An 18,402-nucleotide genomic window follows, 5' to 3' on the forward strand; every position below is an offset into this window, starting at 1 on the left:
CTCAGAACCTGGAGCTCTGCCGTTTCCTGGGGGTGGGACTTGTTTTTCTTTCTCCTCCTCCCACTCTAAGTCTGCCTTGTCCCATCTCTCTGCCAGGCTCTTGGCGCACAAGGACAAACAGGCCACAGGCCGGGCGCGGTGGCTCACGCTTGTAATCCCAGCACTTTGGGAGGCCGAGGCGGGCGGATCACGAGGTCAGGAGATCGAGACTACAGTGAAACCTTGTCTCTACTAAGAATACAAAAAAAAATTAGCCGGGCGTAGTGGTGAGCGCCTGTAGTCCCAGCTACTTGGAGAGGCTGAGGCAGGAGAATGGCGTGAACCCGGGAGGCAGAGCTTGCAGTGAGCCGAGATTGCGCCACTGTACTCCAGCCTGGGCGACAGAGCGAGACTCCGTCTCAAAAAAAAAAAAAAAAAAAAAAAAGGACAAACAGGCCACAGACCTGGAGGAGTGGGGCAGATCCCCGGGTGGGAGTGGGGGTGATTGCAAGGGGAAGCACCGCAGAGAAGGGCTTCCCAAATTCAGGCGGTGCTTGAAGGAGGAGCAGAGGGCGACCAGGCTCAAAGGGCACAGCATGTGTGATGGAATCAGGGAGGGTCAGTGCATTTGGGGAATGGTTAGGGCAGAAGGGTGAGGGGGTGGATAAGGGCACGTGTAGGCCTTGTTGCAGAACCTGGACTTCATCCCACTGGCCACGGGCAGTGGCTGATGGAGGCCTTCGACCCAAGAGTGACATGTCCTTAGACCAGCCTGGCTGCTGGGAGGACAAGGAGCAAGTTCAGGAGGCCTGGGCGGGCCACTGCTAGGGGGCAGGTCGGGGGAGAGGCAGAGCCGTGGGTGCACTCTCAAAGCCTCCATTTCCTCCTCCAGAGCTGTGAGGCTGCATGCTGGTGAAATGAAAGGGCTACACTGGGAAGGTCTTAACAATTCGTGACTATTCACACATCGCCGTACAGCAGGACCAAGGCGCTTGGCTGGGACCAGAAAGAAGCTAGTCAGGGACATGATGGATTTCCATTAAATACCAACCAGGCTGATGTGAGCCAGAAATGAGGACAGTGACAGAGAGCTCAGGTGGATGGAGCCCTCACCATGCGCCAGTCCTAAATGCTTCATGTGGCTGCTGGGCACACCACCCCACAGCCCCTCAGGGCCCTGCAGTGGTAAGAGAAGCCAGCCCCCTACGAGTCATGTAGGCTCCTGACACTCCAGAGCACAGGCCAGTGAGGGGCTTGGTCTCCGGCTGAATGTCCCAAATGTGTCCCACCTGCCTCTGGAAGCTGCTCAGGGAAGACGCTCATTCTGATGTGGAATTCATCCTGCACAGGCCCCAGGAGCCTATGCCGTGGCTTTCTCCTCCCGTGCAGCTGTGAGGCCCATCCCTGTTCTGTCTACCTGTGATGGGGAGCAGAGCGGCGGCTGGGGGTGGAGGGGCTGGGCCCCAGCTGTGCTGCCTGCCCCGCTGCAGCCCACCCACCTTTGCACAGGTAGTAGGAGCCCACGAAGCTGGTCTTGGTGGGCCGGGGCCGGATCCGCTTCCAGGTCTGGTCCTCTGAGCTCCGGAGCCGGCCGAGCAGGATGTCCCGCTTGCACTTGTGCTCAAGGCCCTCGCGGTAGGTGTAGTCGCCAGCCCGGGGGCCTATGGGCAGGGTGGACACACGATAATTCCGAAAGCAGAATTAAAGGGTGATGGCTGGCAGGCCCATGCGGTGGGTAGGAATCGGCCCCCTCCTTATACACCTACCTCCCCTCCCCTCTGAGGGCCTCCTGCCAGCTCCCACCACACCCTTCCTGGCTACTTGCTCCCTGGAGACCGGGGGACTGTGCTGGGGGAAGCCCCTCCAAGGAGCCCATTCTTGGCACCCATCCCCCCTCCTGTTTTTTTGAGACAGAGTCTCGCTCAGTCACCCAGGCTGGAGTGCAGTAGTGTGATCTCCACTCACTGCAACCTCCGCCTTCCGGGTTCAAGCCATCCTCCTGCCTCAGCCTCCCGAGTAGCTGGGACTACAGGCATGCGCCACCAAGCCTGGCTACTTTTTGTATTTTTAGCAGAGACAGGATTTCAGCATGTTGGCCAGGCTGATCTCAAACTCCTGACTTCAAGTGATCCGCCTGCCTCAGCCTCACAAAATGCTGGGATTACAGGTGTGAGCCACCGCATCCGGCCCACCCATCCCCTTTCTATCACCGTCCTCACTCTCTAGTGAGTCTGACCATGTTAGTGTTTCCCTAGAAAGAACTGTGAAGGTCCCTGGCAGGGACAGACCCCAAACTCCTGCCGCTTTCCTTTTCTGCCCCAGAGGGGCTTCTGATTTCTGGCACTTATCTCCAACTGAGACACTGGGATTCTTCTGATCTGGGATCCCATGTTTCTGGGATTCCCAGTTCTCTGGGCAGAGGGGTGGAGTCTGCAGGTGAAAGGTTACCTGTCTTGGGGTAGCAGAGCTGGCAGGCCTGCTTGAACTCGTGGGTGGCAGCCAAGGGGTTCTTGATGAGCAAGGCAGTGTTGGGCATGCAGGGCTCTGGCTGTGACAGGAGGAAGGAGGCCATTGTGGGCACTGGATGATGGCTGAGGCCACTGGGGCCAGCCAGGGCACCAGAAGTGGGGAGTGTTCTATGACCCCCCCATCCTACCCAAGAGCAAAACCACAGCCCAGGACCCTTCCTCTTCCTCCACCCTCCCAGCCAGGGGAGTTCTTTGTAACGTGGTCCAAGAGTCTAGAATATCAGGACCGCCTTGGGAAGCCCCCAGGCTAGTGGGTGACCTGGGTCTTGGCTCTGAGCCTTTCTTTGAAGGCAAGCTGAATGTGAAAGCATAGAAATGGGAGGGGCCTTGATTGCAGCCTGTGCTCATGCCCTCCCCCAATCCCCCAAGTCATCAGCAGATGGGGAGGAAGGCAAGACTCAGAGAGATTAGGGAAATTCCCCAGGACCACACAGCTAGTGTCGGTCAGAGTGTAGCAACCTCATCAAATGCTCTTTTTTTTTTTTGAGATGGAGTTTTGCTCTTGTTGCCCAGGCTGGAGTGCAATGGTGTGCTCTTGGCTCACTGCAACCTCCACCTCCCAGGTTTAAGTGATTCTCCTGCCTCAGCCTCCTGAGTACCTGGGATTACAGGTGTCCGCCACTACACCCAGCTAATTTTTGTATTTTTAATAGAGACGGGGTTTCACCATGTTGGCCAGGCTGGTCTCGAACTCCTGACCTTGTGATCCTCACACCTCGGCCTCCCAAAGTGCTGGGATTATAGGCATGAGCCACCACGCCTGGCCCCTCATCAGATGCTCTTTTATTATTTATTTATTTATTTTGAGACGGAGTCTTGCTCTGTCACCCAGGCTGGAATGCAGTGGCGCGATCTCGGCTCACTGCAAACTCCTCTGCCTCCCAGGTTCATGCCATTCTCCTGCCTCAGCCTCCCGAGTAGCTGGGACTACAGGCGCCCGCCACCACGCCCAGCTAATTTTTTATATTTTTAGTAGAGACGGGGTTTCACTGTGTTAGCCAGGATGGTCTCGAGCTCCTGACCTTGTGATCTGCCCGCCTCGGCCTCCCAAAGTGCTGGGATTACAGGCGTGAGCCACCGCACCCGGCTCAGATGCTCTTTTATTTTTATTTATTTATTTTTTTGAGATGGAGTCTCGCTCTGTCACCCAGGCTGGAGTGCAGTGGCGCAATCTCGGCTCACTGCAAGTTTAGCCTCCCGGGTTCACACCATTCTCCTGCCTCAACCTCTCCGAGTAGCTGGGACTACAGGCGCCCGCCACCACGCCCGGCTAATTTTTTGTATTTTTTTAGTAGAGACGGGGTTTCACCGTGGTCTCGATCTCCTGACCTCGTGATCCACCCGCCTCGGCCTCCCAAAGTGCTGGGATTACAAGCGTGAGCCACCGCGCCCGGCCCCAGATGCTCTTTTAAACTCGGGACCTGGCTGAGTCTGGAGACCAGGGATGCTACTAACACTGGGGAAGTCGCTTCACCCTCTGAGACTTGAATTCTTCCATCAGACAAGGGCAGTGGTGCCCTCTGTGTGCCCGCCCAGCACATAGCTTGGTGAGGAAGGGCACGAGGTGATCATCTTTGATCCATCCACTCTGGAAGTGCCCCGCCGTGGGGAATGCAGCACCTTACCCCATGCAGAGGGCTCATTCCCCAACTCTAGAACCGACAACCCCCAGCAGGGAGTGAGAGGCCTGGATCCCCACTCAAGTCACTCACCGAGGGGGCTGGTTTCTGAGCACCGCTAGGGGGACGGTGGTCCTGTGAGTTGGTCTCCTCTGGGCAGGGAGAAGACATAGGGGTCAGTGGCTCTGGCTCTGAGGCGTGAGGCGCCTTCCTAGGGCTTCCCCTTATGTATTGCTGACTCAGAGAAGCCCCCAGGCCACACATCCTCTCCTACTCCTGCTGAACCCCTGACTCTATCCTCTCCTCTCCACTCCCCTGGGGCAAAGACGCCTCCCAGCCTGAGTGTGCCCACTCTTTGCTTAAACTTGCCAGGGCTTCCCGCTGCCCCTAGGAGAAAGCCCAAGTTCCTTAGCTTGCTCCCAGGTCCTTGGAGACCAAGGCCCCTACCCCAGCTGCTCCGCTCATCAGCCAGCCCCGCGCCATGTCATGCCAGGCTAGTGCCCCTGCTTCCTCTGCCTGGCAGGTGAACTTTTCCTTCAAGACCCTGCCTAGTCACCACTTCCTCCAGGAAGCCTCCTTTGTCCGTGAGGCTGAGTGAAGTCCCCTCCGTGCCCCCACAGTCCCATTAAGCCCTCTCAGTCGAGTGCCCTGGGCTGTGTCCGACTGCCGAAAGCTAGCCCCACCAGGGCCTAGACAAGCCGACTTCCTCCCTGGGTCCCTGGCACCCAGCCCAGAGTGGTGCTGTGGGAGGCCATGACCTTGTGCCCCGCCCCCAGCCTCAGGATCATCCCATGGGATCTCACCAGCCTGGTGACCCAGGGTCCTGGGAGGCTGGGCAGGGAGCGCCAGACTGGGAGTCTAGAGGCCTGGACTGTCGCAGCTCTCCTCTGCTTGATCTTGAGCAAGACACCCACCCCTCAAGCCCAGCCCCACACTGTGCTGAGCACTGCAGAGACAGCAACACACAGACATGGCCCGGGATTGCTAAGGAGTGATGGGGACAAACAGATCTGTAACTCAACTCCACTTTCCAGGGACCAAAGAGGCCACAGCACTGTGCAACCTGTCCAGGGAGGTTGAACGTGCCCACCCATGGCCTTACCCATGAAGGAGTCAGGTTTGTCCAGGGAGCCTCGTGTCGACCCAAAGCTGTCGAGTGCATCCAGCCGGGTCTCCGAGTACGGCAGCAGGTCCAGGGGGTCCAGCGTGGGGCCCGGGGGATCGAGGGCATCCAGCACAGAGGCAGCCAGCTTCTTGGAGGGGTCCATGACCAAGCCGAAGGAGGCGGGGGGCAGTGGGCTGGAGACAGGGATGGAGCCACCCACCACAGGTGGTAGCAGTGGGGTCCCGCCGGGGAACACGGGTATCAGCTGGGGCAACTCACTAGGCACGCCGCTGCCAGACAGGCCACCCTGGACCAGAGACTACGAGGCAGGGACAGAGGGAGGGGTCAGAGGAAAACAGGACTGCCCAGGCCTGGGCAGCATCAGGCACTTGGGGAAGCAAGGAGACCTGCACCCTGTCGCCTGGCTTCAGCCTGTCCCATGGGGGAGCAGGGCTCACTATGTTCCCTTCTGGCCAGACATTCTGCAGGTTCATTTCTTTTTTTTTTTTTTTTTTTTTTTGAGACGGAGTCTCGCTCTGTCACCCAGGCTGGAGTACAGTGGCGCAATCTCGGCTCACTACAAGCTCCGCCTCCCAGGTTCACGCCATTCTCCTGCCTCAGCCTCCTGAGTGGCTGGGACTACAGGCGCCCGCCACCACGCCTGGCTAATTTTTTGTATTTTTAGTAGAGACGGGGTTTCACCGTGTTAGCCAGGATGGTCTCGATCTCCTGACCTCGTGATCCGCCCACCTCGGCCTCCCAAAGTGCTGGGATTACAGGCTTGAGCCACCGCGCCCAGCCTGGTTCATTTCTTTTTCTTTTTTTTTTTGAGACGGAGTCTTGCTCCATTGCCCAGGCTGGAGTGCAGTGGTGTGATCTCAGCTCACTGCAACCTCTGCCTCCCAGGTTCAAGTGATTCTCCGGCCTCAGCCTCCTGAGGAGCTGAGACCACAGGCATGCGCCACCATGCCTGGATAATTTTTGTATTTTTAGTAGAGAGGGGGTTTCACCATGTTGGCCAGGCTGGTCTTGAATTCCTGACCTCAAGTAATCCGCCTGCCTTGGCCTCCCAAAGTATTGGGATTACAGGCGTGAGCCACCGCACCCAGTGTGCAGCTTCATTTCTGTACCAAACAAGTCCCTACTGAGGCCTCCTCCTGAGACACATGACATGAGCACTGGGGCCTTCCCTCCACCCCTGGGACAATGGGGACACAGCGGGGAGAGGGGCTCAGGGGAGCACAAGGAGGGTGGTGTGGCTCACCAGCGAGTCCAGGAGGGTGTCCAGCTCTGGGCCAAAGACATCCCCGTCTGAGAAGTCATCCAGGCTCTCGGTGCTGGGGAGGGTCCTGCTGCTGTCCAGAGGGGCCAGCAGGTCCAGAACATGAGGGAACAGGGGCATCGTGGGCGTGGAAGGGAGGAAGGCCGGGGAGCCTCGAGGGTCCACGTAGCAGTCTGCGGATGGGGTGGGCAAGAGCCGAAGGGGAGCACTGCCTGGTGGGGGTGGAGGAGGCGTCCCGGGCCCCGTGATGCTCACCCTACACCTTCCCTTCTTCTTTCAGCTCTTGCCAGGAGCCCTGCTTTCCCCATCGGCTGATCCCACTGGCAGATGCTCAGGGGGTGGTCAAGGAAGGCCACAGCCCCAGAACAGGGAGGGGCCCTCAGTCTTATGATGTCAATCCTTGGCCCAGGCTCAATACCTGAATGTCCACCATTGCTGCCTCCTTCCTCTGGGGTAAGCAATGCCCTCTCCAGGGGACACTCTTAAAAGGCAACCTTTTCTGGAAGCCAATGAGGAAGAGGAGGGGAAAGGGCTTTGGAAGAGGTGGGGGTGTGCAGGCAGCCTGGAGTGAAGGCCATGGGACTGTTGCACCCAGCTAAGAGGCAGCACCCCTCTCCGCCAGACCAGAGATGCCCTCCCCTCCCTGAGCGGGTCTGTGGCTCTCAACCCACTGTTTTCTCCCATGCCTCAGGTAGTACCAGGGTGGGGAACCCCTCGGAGGCCCTCCCATCTACAGGGCTGGGATGCGGAGGGGGCTCGACTCCCCTGACCTCTCGGGGACATCGGGGGTGGGGGGCTGAGTGCCCCCCAACCTGGGGCCCCAATTTCCACTTGTTTCCTCGTATCAGGGACATTACCTGTTTCGATGTCATCTAGGGACCCCAATCCATTAGAAGTTCCCTGTGGGGAGAGGGCCACAATGGCTCTGTGGCTGGGAAGGCCCCAATCCCGGCATCCAGGACCAGCCCCTCCCTACGTGACTACGCTGTTGACCCAGCACCGAGGAGCACTTAGAGTGCCAGGGGAGATTAAAGCCCTCATATGCGGCCAGGCGTGGTGACTCACGCCTGTAATCCCAGCACTTGGGGAGGCCGAGGTGGGTGGATCACCTGAGGTCAGAAATTCAAGACCAGCGTGGCCAACATGGTGAAACCTCATCTCTACTAAAAATACAAAAATTAGTCGGGCATGGTGGCAGGAGCCTGTAACCCCAGCTACTTGGGAGGCTGAGGCAGGAGAATGGTTTGAACCCAGGAGGTGGAGATTGCAGTGAGCTGAGATCGTGCCACTGTACTCCAGCCTGGGCAACAGAGCAAGACTCTGCCTCAAAAAAAAAAAAAAAAAGCCCTCGCACGTGCTGGGTCCTCACCTCTGTGGTGCCCAGCAAGAGGCTGGATGGGCCAGCAGGTGGGGGCATGGGCTCAGTGGATCCCCACAGCTGCCCCTCTAGGGAGGGGTGGTTGAGGGCAGGGAGGGAACCTCTGAGTCTTGGTTCCACCCACCACAGGGCAGGGTCCTCACCCTGGTGAAGGTGGCAAGGGTCTTAGCAAGCCCCCCACACAGCACCACAGATGGCTTGCAGTTCAAAGACAAAAGTGCCCCCTCCCTGAGTCCCCAGGCTCTCCTCTCCCACGGTAGCCCCAGGCCCCCCAGGAAGCAGAGAAGGGCATACAGCCCAGGTGGGATCCCACTGCCTTCCTGCTGGAGGGAAGCTGGGCCTAAGCAGGCTGCACAGCCTGGGCAAAGTTCCCCATCCACTCTGGGCCTGCTTCACTCACTGCTGGGGAAGGCTATCAGGATGAAATGACTTGCTATGTGTGAAGAGCTTAGAATGGGGCCTGGCACACAAGATGTGCTTTGTGTTTCGGGTTTGTTTTTTTTTTTGAGACAGAGTCTCGCTCTGTTGCCCAAGCTGGAGTGCAGTGGCACAATCTTGGCTCACTGCAACCTCTACCTCCTGGGTTCAAGCAATTCTCCTGCCTCAGCCTCCTGAGCAGCTGGAATTACAGGCACCTGTTACCATGCCTGATTAATTTTTTTGTACTTTTATTTTGTATTTTTATTTATTCTTTTTTGAGATGGAGTTTTGCTCTTGTTGCCCAGGCTGGAGTGCAATGGTGCAATCTTGGCTTATCGAAACCTCTGCCTCCCAGGTTCAAGCGATTCTCCTGCCTCAGCCTCCCGAGTAGCTGGGATTACAGGCATGTGCCACCATGCCTGGCTAATTTTTGTATTTTTAGTAGAGACGGAGTTTCTCCATGTTGGTCAGGCTGGTCTTGAATTCCTGACCTTAGGTGATCCACCCCCCTCAACCACCCAAAGTGCTGGGATTACAGGCCTGAGCCACCACACCCAACTTTTTTTTTTCGAGATGGAGTCTTGCTTGGTCACCCAGGCTGGAGTGCAATGGTGTGATCTCAGCTCACTACAACCTCCGCCTCCCACATTCAAGTGATTCTCTAATCTAGGCCTCCTGAGTAGCTGGGATTACAGGCGCATGCCACCACGCCCAGCTAATTTTTAAATTTTTTTTTTTTTTTTTTTGAGATGGAGTCTCACTCCGTAGCCCAGGCTGGAGTGCAGTGGCGCGATCTCAGCTCACTGTAAGCTCCGCCTCCTGGGTTCATGACATTCTCCTGCCTCAGCCTCCTGAGTAGCTGGGACTACAGGCGCCTGCCACCACGCCTGGCTAATTTTTTGTGTTTTTTAGTAGAGACGGGGTTTCACCGTGTTAGCCAGGATGGTCTCTATATCCTGACCTCATGATCCGCCCGCCTTGGCCTCCCAGAGTGCTGGGATTACAGGTGTGAGCCACCGCGCCCGGCCAATTTTTGAATTTTTTAGTAGAGATGGGGTTTCACTATGTTGGCCAGGCTGGTCTTTAACTCCCGAAATTAAGTGATTGCCCACCTTAGCCTCCCAAAGTGCTGGGATTACAGGCATGAGCCACTGTGCCTGACCTATAATTTCCGGTTATAAACCATGAGTGCTACAAAGGCAGATCACCACCTGCCTCCTTTGCGGGCTGGGAAGTCCCTGAGGGCAAGGATACAGCTCTCTCAGGCCCAGGGCCAAGAGTGTTTTGTGGGCCTCCTTATGGAATGAATGAAAGAAAGTGCTGCAAAGCTCTGGAGGAGGGAGGCCTGCTGCTGCCTCGCTGTGTGACACTGGCCCCGTCCCCTCCCCACTCTGTGCCTCAGTTTCCCTTAATGTACAAGGTGGCAGGACCCCAGGCTCCATCAGTGCTCTTATAGCCCATCCCTCACTTCCCAGAAAGCCTCAAAGTCTACCTGAGCAGCTCCTGTGTGGTGAGTGGGAGGCAGGGGTCTCAGTCGTGTGCCAGGCCCTGCCTTACCCCCCCTGGGATGAGCCAGGCCTGACTGGGGTGCACAAGTGTCTTGGCCCTTGGGAGGAGTCCCTAACTCAGGACAGCACAGCAGCTATCTGCAGTGACTGCCCACTGCATTTCCTGATGGGTCCTGCGTGCCAGGTTATCAAGCACCTTCCTCCCTTGTTCCTGTTAAGGGATGGTCTGCATATCAGAACGTGGAAACTGAAGGACCTGCCCAAGGCTGCAGGGCCCAGTTGGGCTCTTCCTTGTCAGAGTCCTCAGTCTCGGCTGCCCCTCCCCAACAGAGTCACTGAGCCACGGAGAGCAGGATGGGTTTCAGTGGGGGCATGCCCTTGAGCTGGGTTTTGAAAAGCAAAGAGACAGAGAAAGGCAGGGTGGGGAAGAGGAAGACATTTGAGGCCCAGGGGCCTGAACCTGCAGAAAGGCTGGTGAGAAAAAAGGCAACACAGCAGGAAATGTGGGGCGGGAGGCAGAAGGAAGGCGCGTGGGACCAGGCTGCCCAGACTGTGTCCTGGCCAGGGTCCATGAGTGAGGCTGCCCCCAGCGGATCCCTGGCAATGACCACTCCCTGCCAACAGCAGCCATGGCCTGTCCCCACATCCTGCCCCCGTGGTCACGGGAGGTACCTCCTGGGGAGGCAGAGGCCCCTGGACCCACTGCCTGAGGTCATTTATACCCAGAGAGAGTGAATCCAAACCTCTCATAATGGATAAACCGAGACAGGTTGGTTCAGCCCTGATCCTACCTGATCTGCCACGCCAGCCGCAGTGCCGTTACTGAGCAGAGAAAAGGTTTCCAATTCCTGCCAGAGATTGGAGAGAGGTGGGCAGAGGTAAAGATTCTGAAAAGATGCTCAAGGTCCCCTTAGCCGGGGCAGCAAAGAGGCCCTGAGGCAGCTGGGGTCTGCAGTGCCCCGAGAGTCCCTGTCCCCAGGCCTGCCGGAAATCAACTGCTCTGTCTCTCTGGGTCAGATTCTGGGGTTTTCTTCCTCCAACCTTGACCTGGGCAGAGGACCTCCCTGCACACCTCTACTGTGTGTCAGGCACCATGCTAGGCACCATCTCAAACATTCTATTTTTTAATGTATTTGTTAATTTTTAAAATTTTTTCTGAGACAGAGTCTCACTTTGTCCCCTAGGGTGGATGTGATCTCAGCTCACTGCAGCCTTGACCTCTGGGATTCATGTGATCCTCCCACCTCAGCCTCCCAAGTAGCTGAGACTACAGGCATGCACCACCACACCAGGCTAATTTTTGTACTTTTTGTAGAGATATGGTTTCGCCATGTTGCCCAGCCTGGTCTTGAACTCCTGAGCTCAAGCAACCTGCCCACCTCGGCCTCCCAAAGTACTACGATTATAGGCATGAACCACTGCGCCTGGCCCATTCGCGCTCTCTCTTTTTTCTTTTTGAGGTGGAGTCTCGCTCTGTTGCCCAGGCTGGAGTGCAGTTGTGTGATCTCAGTTCACTGCAAGCTCCGCCTCCCGGGTTCACACCATTCTCTTGCCTCAGCCTTCAGAGTAGCTGGGACTACAGGTGCTCGCTACCACGCCCCGCTCATTTTTTTGTATTTTTAGTAGAGATGGGGTTTCACCGTGTTAGCCAGGATGGTCTGGTCTTGATCTCCTGACCTCGTGATCCTCCCAGCTCGGCCTCCCAAAGTGCTGGGATTACAGGCGTGAGCCACCGCGCCCAGCCTTTTGTTTTGTTTTGTTTTGTTTTTTTTGAGACAGAGTTTCGCTCTTGTTGCCCAGGCTGGTGTGCAATGGTGCGATCTCCGCTCACCGCAACCTCCGCCTCCTGGGTTCAGGTGATTCTCCTGCCTCAGCCTCCCGAGTAGCTGGGATTACAGGCATGTGCCACCACCCCCAGCTAATTTTTGTATTTTTAGTAGAGACGGGGTTTCTCCATGTTGATCAGGCTGGTCTCAAACTCCTGACCTCAGGTGATCTGCCTGCCTTGGCCTCCCAACGTGCTGGGATTACAGGCATGAGGCACTGCGCCCAGCCCATCCATTCTCTTTTTAATCCTCCCATGAGCCCTCTGGGGTGGGCATAAATTATCTCCATCTTCTGGATGAGGAAACCAAGGTGGAAAGAGATGAACTAACTTGCTCAAGGTCACAGCAGAGACTCGAGTCATGAGCTTTTCCATGTGCAGCCTCCTGGCCCTCGGCAGGTACCAAGTGAATCTATGTGGATCTGAACCAGCCAAACAGATACTGACATTTCAAATTTGCACCATATGGGTGTTGAAAACATAATGCTGAAGGACGCCAGTGTCAACTCAGGCCACCTCCAGGTGATTAAAGTCAGCCAGCACAGGGGAGGGAGTGGTTTTCAACAGTTGGAGTCTAAAGTGAGCTAGAAGCGGTGGCTGCTCTCTCCTTTTCCGAAAGGTTCCAGGGCTTTCAGCCAACAGACAAGGAAGATCACCTGCTGTCGCTCCCCTCTGTCCTAACCCAGCCCTGGCCATCCTCACCCACCTTCCCCACGGTGCTTGGTCCCTCCCTTCAGACCTCCTCACGTCCACACCAACCCTCCCAGGGTCCCGAGCCCACCTACCTGGGGCCTCTTATATGCCTTGCGAACTCGCAGCCCCAGTTTCTGGGCCAGCTCCTGACCAAGCTGCGTCACACTTTCATCCTGCAGAGGACAAGACACAGGGCAGTGAGTCAGTCTGCCCAGGCTCACAAAGCTGTGCTCCTGGACACCTGTGCAGCTCTGCGGAGGGAGGTCATGGTCACCCCATGTTATAGATGAGAAAGTGAGGCCCCAGGAGGTGTCCCTGGCTTGTCCAAGTCACACAGCTAGTGAGTGGTGGCACCAGGACCACCATCCCATGCTTCTGTTTTTCCTTTTATTTGAGGGTAGAAAATGAATCATTTTGTTTTTAATATAATCTTTTTATTTCTAAAATTCAGCAAAAGTGACAATGTCACTGTAGAAGGGAAGAATGTTACAGGGACAGCAAGTGCTCCCTGGGTCTCCCCCTTCACCCTAGGCTTCTCCAGGAGGGAATCACACTCTGCTGGGCTGATGTGTTTCCTTAGGGCTCTTTTCTAGGAATGCATGCATGCAGACCTATAAAGAATGCTTACTTCTGGCTGGGCACAGTGGCTCATGCCTGTAATCTCTGCACTTTGGGAGGCAGAGGTGGGCGGATCACCTGAGGTCAGGAGTTCGAGACCAGCCTGGCCAACACGGTGAAACCCCATCTCTACTAAAAATAGAAAAATTAGCCAGGCATGGTGGCGGGTGCCTGTAATCCCAGCTACCTGGGAGGCTGAGGCAGGAGAATCGCTTGAACTCAGGAGGCAGTGGTTGCAGTGAGCCAAGATTGCGCCACTGCACTCCAGCCTGGACGACAGAGCAAGACCCTATCTAAAAAAAAAAAAAAAAAAAGCTTAGTTTTGTTTTGTGGGGATTTGGGGATTGTCTCTTTCTTGTTTTTTTGAGATGGAGTCTTGCTCTGTTACCCAGGCTGGAGTGCAGTGGTGCGATCTCAGCTCACTACAATCTTTGCCTCCTGGGTTCAAGAGATTCTCCTGCCTCAGCCTTCCGCGTAGCTGGGATTACAGGCATGTGTCACCATGCCCAGCTAATTTTTTTTTGTATTTTAGTAGAGACGGGATTTCACCATGTTGGCCAGGCTGGTCTTGAACTCCTGACCTCAAGTGATCCACCCGCCTTGGCCTCCCAAAGTGTTGGGATTACAGGCATGAGCCACAGCGCCCAGCAGTCTCTTTCTTCTTTTGAACAGGAATGAGGTCACATTATATAGTTCTGCAACTTGTTTCTATCACCAAACAATGTCCTGCAACCCCCAGCAAGTGACGATACATAGATGAGGCACAGGGTTGTAAGGCCCAAAGGAGACAGGGCGTAGAAAGCTTGTAACAGTGCCTGGACCACACTTAGTGATCACTAAACAGCAACCATCCTTCCTTCCCTTCCAAGGCTGTAATACAGAACATGCATTACGTGCCAAGCATGAGTGAGGGGCAAAAGATACCCCAGCGAACAGGGCAGATGGGCCCAGGCCTCATGGAGATTCCAATCTAAAGGGGGAGATCAGTCAGTGAACAAAGAAACAGGTGGCTATAAACTGAGGTCCAGGCACAAAAGGGCAAGGAAAACACTGTGACATCTGTGCACGTGTCTACCTCCTACCTCACTGACAACCTCCTGGAGGCCAGGGCCTGGGTCGGAGTCATCTCTGGTCCCCAGTGCCCAGCATGGAGCAGGAGCTCGGTCAGTATTTGCCCAACAAAGACTGGGAAAAGACAGAGTTTCCTAAAGCAGAGCCAGGAGCCCTTAGTTACTTTCCCTGGTCATTTACTAACCCTAACTGGGTCCCGGCTCCTTTCTATCCCCTGTGGTGCGGATGAAAGCTGCTCTGTCCTCCTCATGAGTAAGTACCAGTGAGACCTAGGTGTGGATCTGTTGTGGACACTCTAAAATGCTATATGGGTCAGGGGACTATGGTCATAAAGAAAGGTTTTTTATTTTTTTTTTAATAGACAAGCTCTTGCTTTGTCAAACTCAGGCTGAAGTGCAATGGCGCAAACACAGCTCACTGCAACCTCCACCTCCTGGGCTCAAGCGATCCTCCCACCTCGGCCTCCTGAGTAGCCGGGATCTCAGGTGCATGCCATCATGCCCAGCTAATTTTTTTTTAAAATTTTTTCTTGAAATAGGGTCTTGCTATGTTGCTCAGGCTGGTTGCAAACTCCTGAGCTCAAGTGATCCTCCCACCTTGGCCTTCCACAGTGCTGGGATTACAGGCATGAGCCACCGTGTCTGGCCAAGAAAGGTTCTTAATTGTGAACTAAACAGAATTAGCGAAACAGGTGCACGCCACCATGCCCAGCTAAATTTTGTATTTTTAGTAGAGATAGGTAGGGTTTTGCCATGTTGGCCAGGCTGGTCTCAAACTCCTGACCTCAGGTGATCCGCCTGCCTCAGCCTCCCAAAGTGCTGAGATTACAGGTGTGAGCCACTGTGTCTGGCCTCATCATCTTTAAAATGAGAATAATCACAGTATCTGCCTCTTAGGGTTATTGCCAGTATTAGGTGAGTTAATATACACAATGCATCCTAGCAGTGCCTGGTACCCAGTCAGCGCTCAGAGAATGGGAGCTAGTGTTAACATCAGGATCTGCAAGTCCATGTCACAGGGGAGGAAGCTGAGACACAGAAGGATGTGGTGGCTGCGCCCAAGTGAGGGCCAGAAGGTTAGAAGCCTGGCCTCTGAGCAGGCACCGGCGTGGCTGCAGAGCCACACTCACGTGGGGCAGGGCGAGGGAACACCGGCTGCTGCACTCGTAGGCCTCCTTGTGGCGTCCCAGTTCATTGAGAGCGCGTGCCTTGCGGAACAACGCCCGGATACTCTCGCTGTCCAGGCCCAGCGCCTTCTCGCTGTCCTCCAGCGCCTTCTCATACAGGCCCTGCCAGAGAGGAGCAGGTGGTCACTGGTCAACACCTGTTACCCTCCCTCCCCCAGGCCTCCTGCCCCTGCCTAGGAAGGAACACCAGCTTCCCTTCCTGGCAGAGACGGAGGAGCTGAAGTCTTGGGTCAGGGACAGGGCTCGAGGCTCCAGGAGAGAAGGAAGCACTCTGGTGTCCAGCCTCTGATCAAGGGTATCTGTGTGTCTAGCTGATGGGGCTGCAGTGGGCACGGGCAGGACACTGCAGGGAAGGGCCTGAAGATCTACAACCATGAGCCCGGTCACTCAAACACGTCTATTTCCATCTCTGCCTTTGGTTCGGAACATGATGGGCTGAGAGTAACAGTGGCATCTCTAAAAGGCAGTGAGACCATGAAGGCAGCTCTGTGTGCAGAGTGTGTACAAGGGTTAACTCTGAGGCACCCAGAAGCCATTTATCCAGAAGAGTTCGCTGGATGGCAGAGGTGTTACGGAGTCCTCTAGAGAGCCTGCAGCAGAGCCTCCCACAGGAGCTCATGAACCTGAGTCAGTGGGTGCACAGGACAGGGAAGAGGAGGAGGCTGCAGCTCTAAGGAGGAGAGGAGGGGGAGGAGGAAGGCACTGCAGTCCGCAAAGAAACAGTGAGGAGGCTGAGGCTATGGAAGAAGCAGTGAGGAGGCTATGGGAGGAACAGTGAGGAGGCTGAGGCTATGGGAGGAACAGTGAGGAGGCTGAGGCTATGGGAGGAACAGTGAGGAGGCTGAGGCTATGGAAGGAACAGTGGGGCCAGGAGGGAGGAGCAGGAGAAGTCAGACTCCCACCAAGGCCCAGGGTCACCCCAAGATTCTAACTTACTTCATCTGGGGTAGGGTGAGGGCATCAGCATTATTTTTTAAAAAACTTTTTATTATGCATCTGTACTTTTAAAAGCTGTCTGGCTGAGCATGTTGTACAGTTGAGATTAAGACCACGAGAACAGACAATGAAATTCTGAAAGCAGGCTGGGAGGAGGCTGGCCCTGGTCTACAGGCTCACTGGGGTACGGGCCTGGCTCAACTGGGCATCCAGGGGATCAGGGCAGCAGCGGAGGAGAGAAAGGAGGGTGCGGGCTCACCATGGTGAAGTAGCAGGCGGCCCTATTGACATGCAGCTTGCACAGCAGCTCCCGCGGCAGGGCCACCTGGTCAGAGGCAGCGTAGTCGGCCACGTTCAGCCCTTCCATGTACTGCACCAGAGCCTGCTTATAGTCCTTCTCCCGGAACAGATCATTGCCCTCAGCAAACAGATTCTGCACCAGCTTGAGCAGAAAGGCCTGTTGGGGGCAAGGTGTGTAGGGGGCTCATGACCTCTGGCCCCAGCTCTGGCACCCAGCCCAAGCCTCTCCCCTGCACATCTCTGCCCTTCACCTTTACTCAGCCTAGCAGCTGACACTCACCTCATATTCTTCTTGCTTTAGGGGTAGCGTCGACCTAGCAGGAAAAGAAAACACGAGGCCTGGGTGAGCCCAGCGGTCCCAGCTTCATGGAGGTCCAGAGCTACTCCTCCAACTCAGACCTCAACCATCACCTTGTGGACTAGGGTGAACAGACAGTGGTTTTCTTCCCCTAAATCATTACCATGCAGGCCTTCCAGTTCTGATGGAAGGACCTGCATGTTCCTTGGGGCCAGACAGCCAGGTTTTGCCAGGTACAGGTGTTGAGAAAGAGCAGACCGACCCCAGCCCCACCTCCAGCCTGGCCCCAGCTCCAGCCCCAGTTCCAGCCACAGCCCCAGCTCCAGCCCTAACCCAGCCAGCCCCAGCCCCAAGCCAGCCCTAGCCCAGCCCAGTTCCAGCTGTACCTCTGGCTCTGGATCCAGCCCCAGCCCCTACTGCTGAAAAAACCAGCCCTCTCCTAAAGGAAAGCAGGCATTCCAAGCCCTTTCTCAGTTACATGAGGGGAAGGAGGGAGGAGCCACAGGGCCTAGGAGGCCCCCAGGACTGGAAAAGAACAAGAAGAGGAAAATCAGACTCTGGCCAAGGCAGAGCGGGGGAAGGCTCCAGCTGCAGCTCAAGGCCAGGAGGAGAGGATGGTGCAGGGGCTGCTGTAGCAGGAGTGCCAGGGACAGGAGCAGGCAGGAAAAGGCAGGAAGTATGAGCATTGTCAGGGAATTAACACCTAGAACAGGCCTTGGGAAGGACCACGCCCCATCAAACCAAATCCGAGACCACAGGCCCACAGACACTGAGGCACTGGGAGTCCACCTCAGGCCCCTCCCCTGTCCACTCCCACATAACACACGCCCCAGCCAATGCCAGATCTTCACTGAGCCTGTCAGTCCCTCATGCTGGACTCAACAAATCATTCTAGGTGGGGTCTGGGCACCTGCTCCCTCCTGTGGCTAACGCTCCCTCAGTATGAAAGAGGGCATCAGCCCAGGAGAACTGAGGTTCGTCTCTCCGATGGGCTCAATGGCCAGGCTGGAAGGGAAGCTGGGCTTTGTCTCCCAGTCCCTCATTCCACAGAGGGAAAAACAGACACTCGGAGTGGCACAGGGACTTGCCCAAGGCTGCTCGGCAGGAAGGCATCGGATGCAGGGCTGGGGAGATCTTTCCGTTGCCTGGAGATGCCGCCAGCACCTGGGCAGGAAAGAGCGGCCTAGGCTAGTGCGCAAGAGGTGGGTAGAGGCGCAACGCCGGGAGGGCTGTGTATGCACGTGTGTGTGGAAGGTGTCCCCAGTTGTGACATCGGGGCTCACCAGCCCACCTCTCACTTGCCTCCCCACTGTCTGGGCCCCAGCCCTGCCCTCCCTCCCCATACTGCTGCACTGTCCATCCCCTCTGCTGCCCCCACCAAGGACCCCATCACTACCCTCCTGGCCTCCTGCCTCCAGCCTCCCCTCTTCCAGCATCGGCTCTACCTTTCATAGGTCATGCCTGGTCCTGAGACATCTTTTTTTTTTTTTTTTTTTTTTTTTTGAGACAGAGTCTTACTCTGTCGCCCAGGCTGGAGTGCAGTGGCCCAATCTCGGCTCACTGCAACCTCTGCCTCCCGGGTTCACGCCATTCTCCTGCCTCAGCCTCCAGAGTAGCTGGGACTACAGGCGCCCACCACCACACTTGGCTAATTTT

General features: G+C 56.1%; 1 protein-coding gene across 4 annotated transcripts in view; it reads right to left on the bottom strand.

Annotated features, from left to right (window-relative positions):
* Positions 1-18,402, bottom strand: part of ZC3H7B (zinc finger CCCH-type containing 7B) — a 55,416-nt gene that overhangs the window by 15,671 nt on the left and 21,343 nt on the right. For 3 of the 4 annotated variants that reach the window (XM_055253041.2, XM_063622904.1, XM_063622902.1), the window contains 11 exons: positions 16,729-16,762; positions 16,408-16,605; positions 15,156-15,314; positions 12,430-12,510; positions 10,611-10,667; positions 7,371-7,413; positions 6,496-6,686; positions 5,229-5,550; positions 4,220-4,278; positions 2,428-2,527; positions 1,479-1,640 (listed from right to left, as the gene is read on the bottom strand). In XM_055253041.2, coding sequence (XP_055109016.1) covers positions 1,479-1,640; positions 2,428-2,527; positions 4,220-4,278; positions 5,229-5,550; positions 6,496-6,686; positions 7,371-7,413; positions 10,611-10,667; positions 12,430-12,510; positions 15,156-15,314; positions 16,408-16,605; positions 16,729-16,762 — 1,406 coding nt within the window. The remainder of the gene's footprint in view (positions 1-1,478; positions 1,641-2,427; positions 2,528-4,219; positions 4,279-5,228; positions 5,551-6,495; positions 6,687-7,370; positions 7,414-10,610; positions 10,668-12,429; positions 12,511-15,155; positions 15,315-16,407; positions 16,606-16,728; positions 16,763-18,402) is intronic. The other variant, XM_063622903.1, reaches the window with a different exon arrangement.

This window comes from Symphalangus syndactylus, chromosome 18 (assembly GCF_028878055.3).
Source record: "Symphalangus syndactylus isolate Jambi chromosome 18, NHGRI_mSymSyn1-v2.1_pri, whole genome shotgun sequence".
In the NCBI taxonomy this organism is placed as follows: domain Eukaryota; kingdom Metazoa; phylum Chordata; class Mammalia; order Primates; family Hylobatidae; genus Symphalangus; species Symphalangus syndactylus.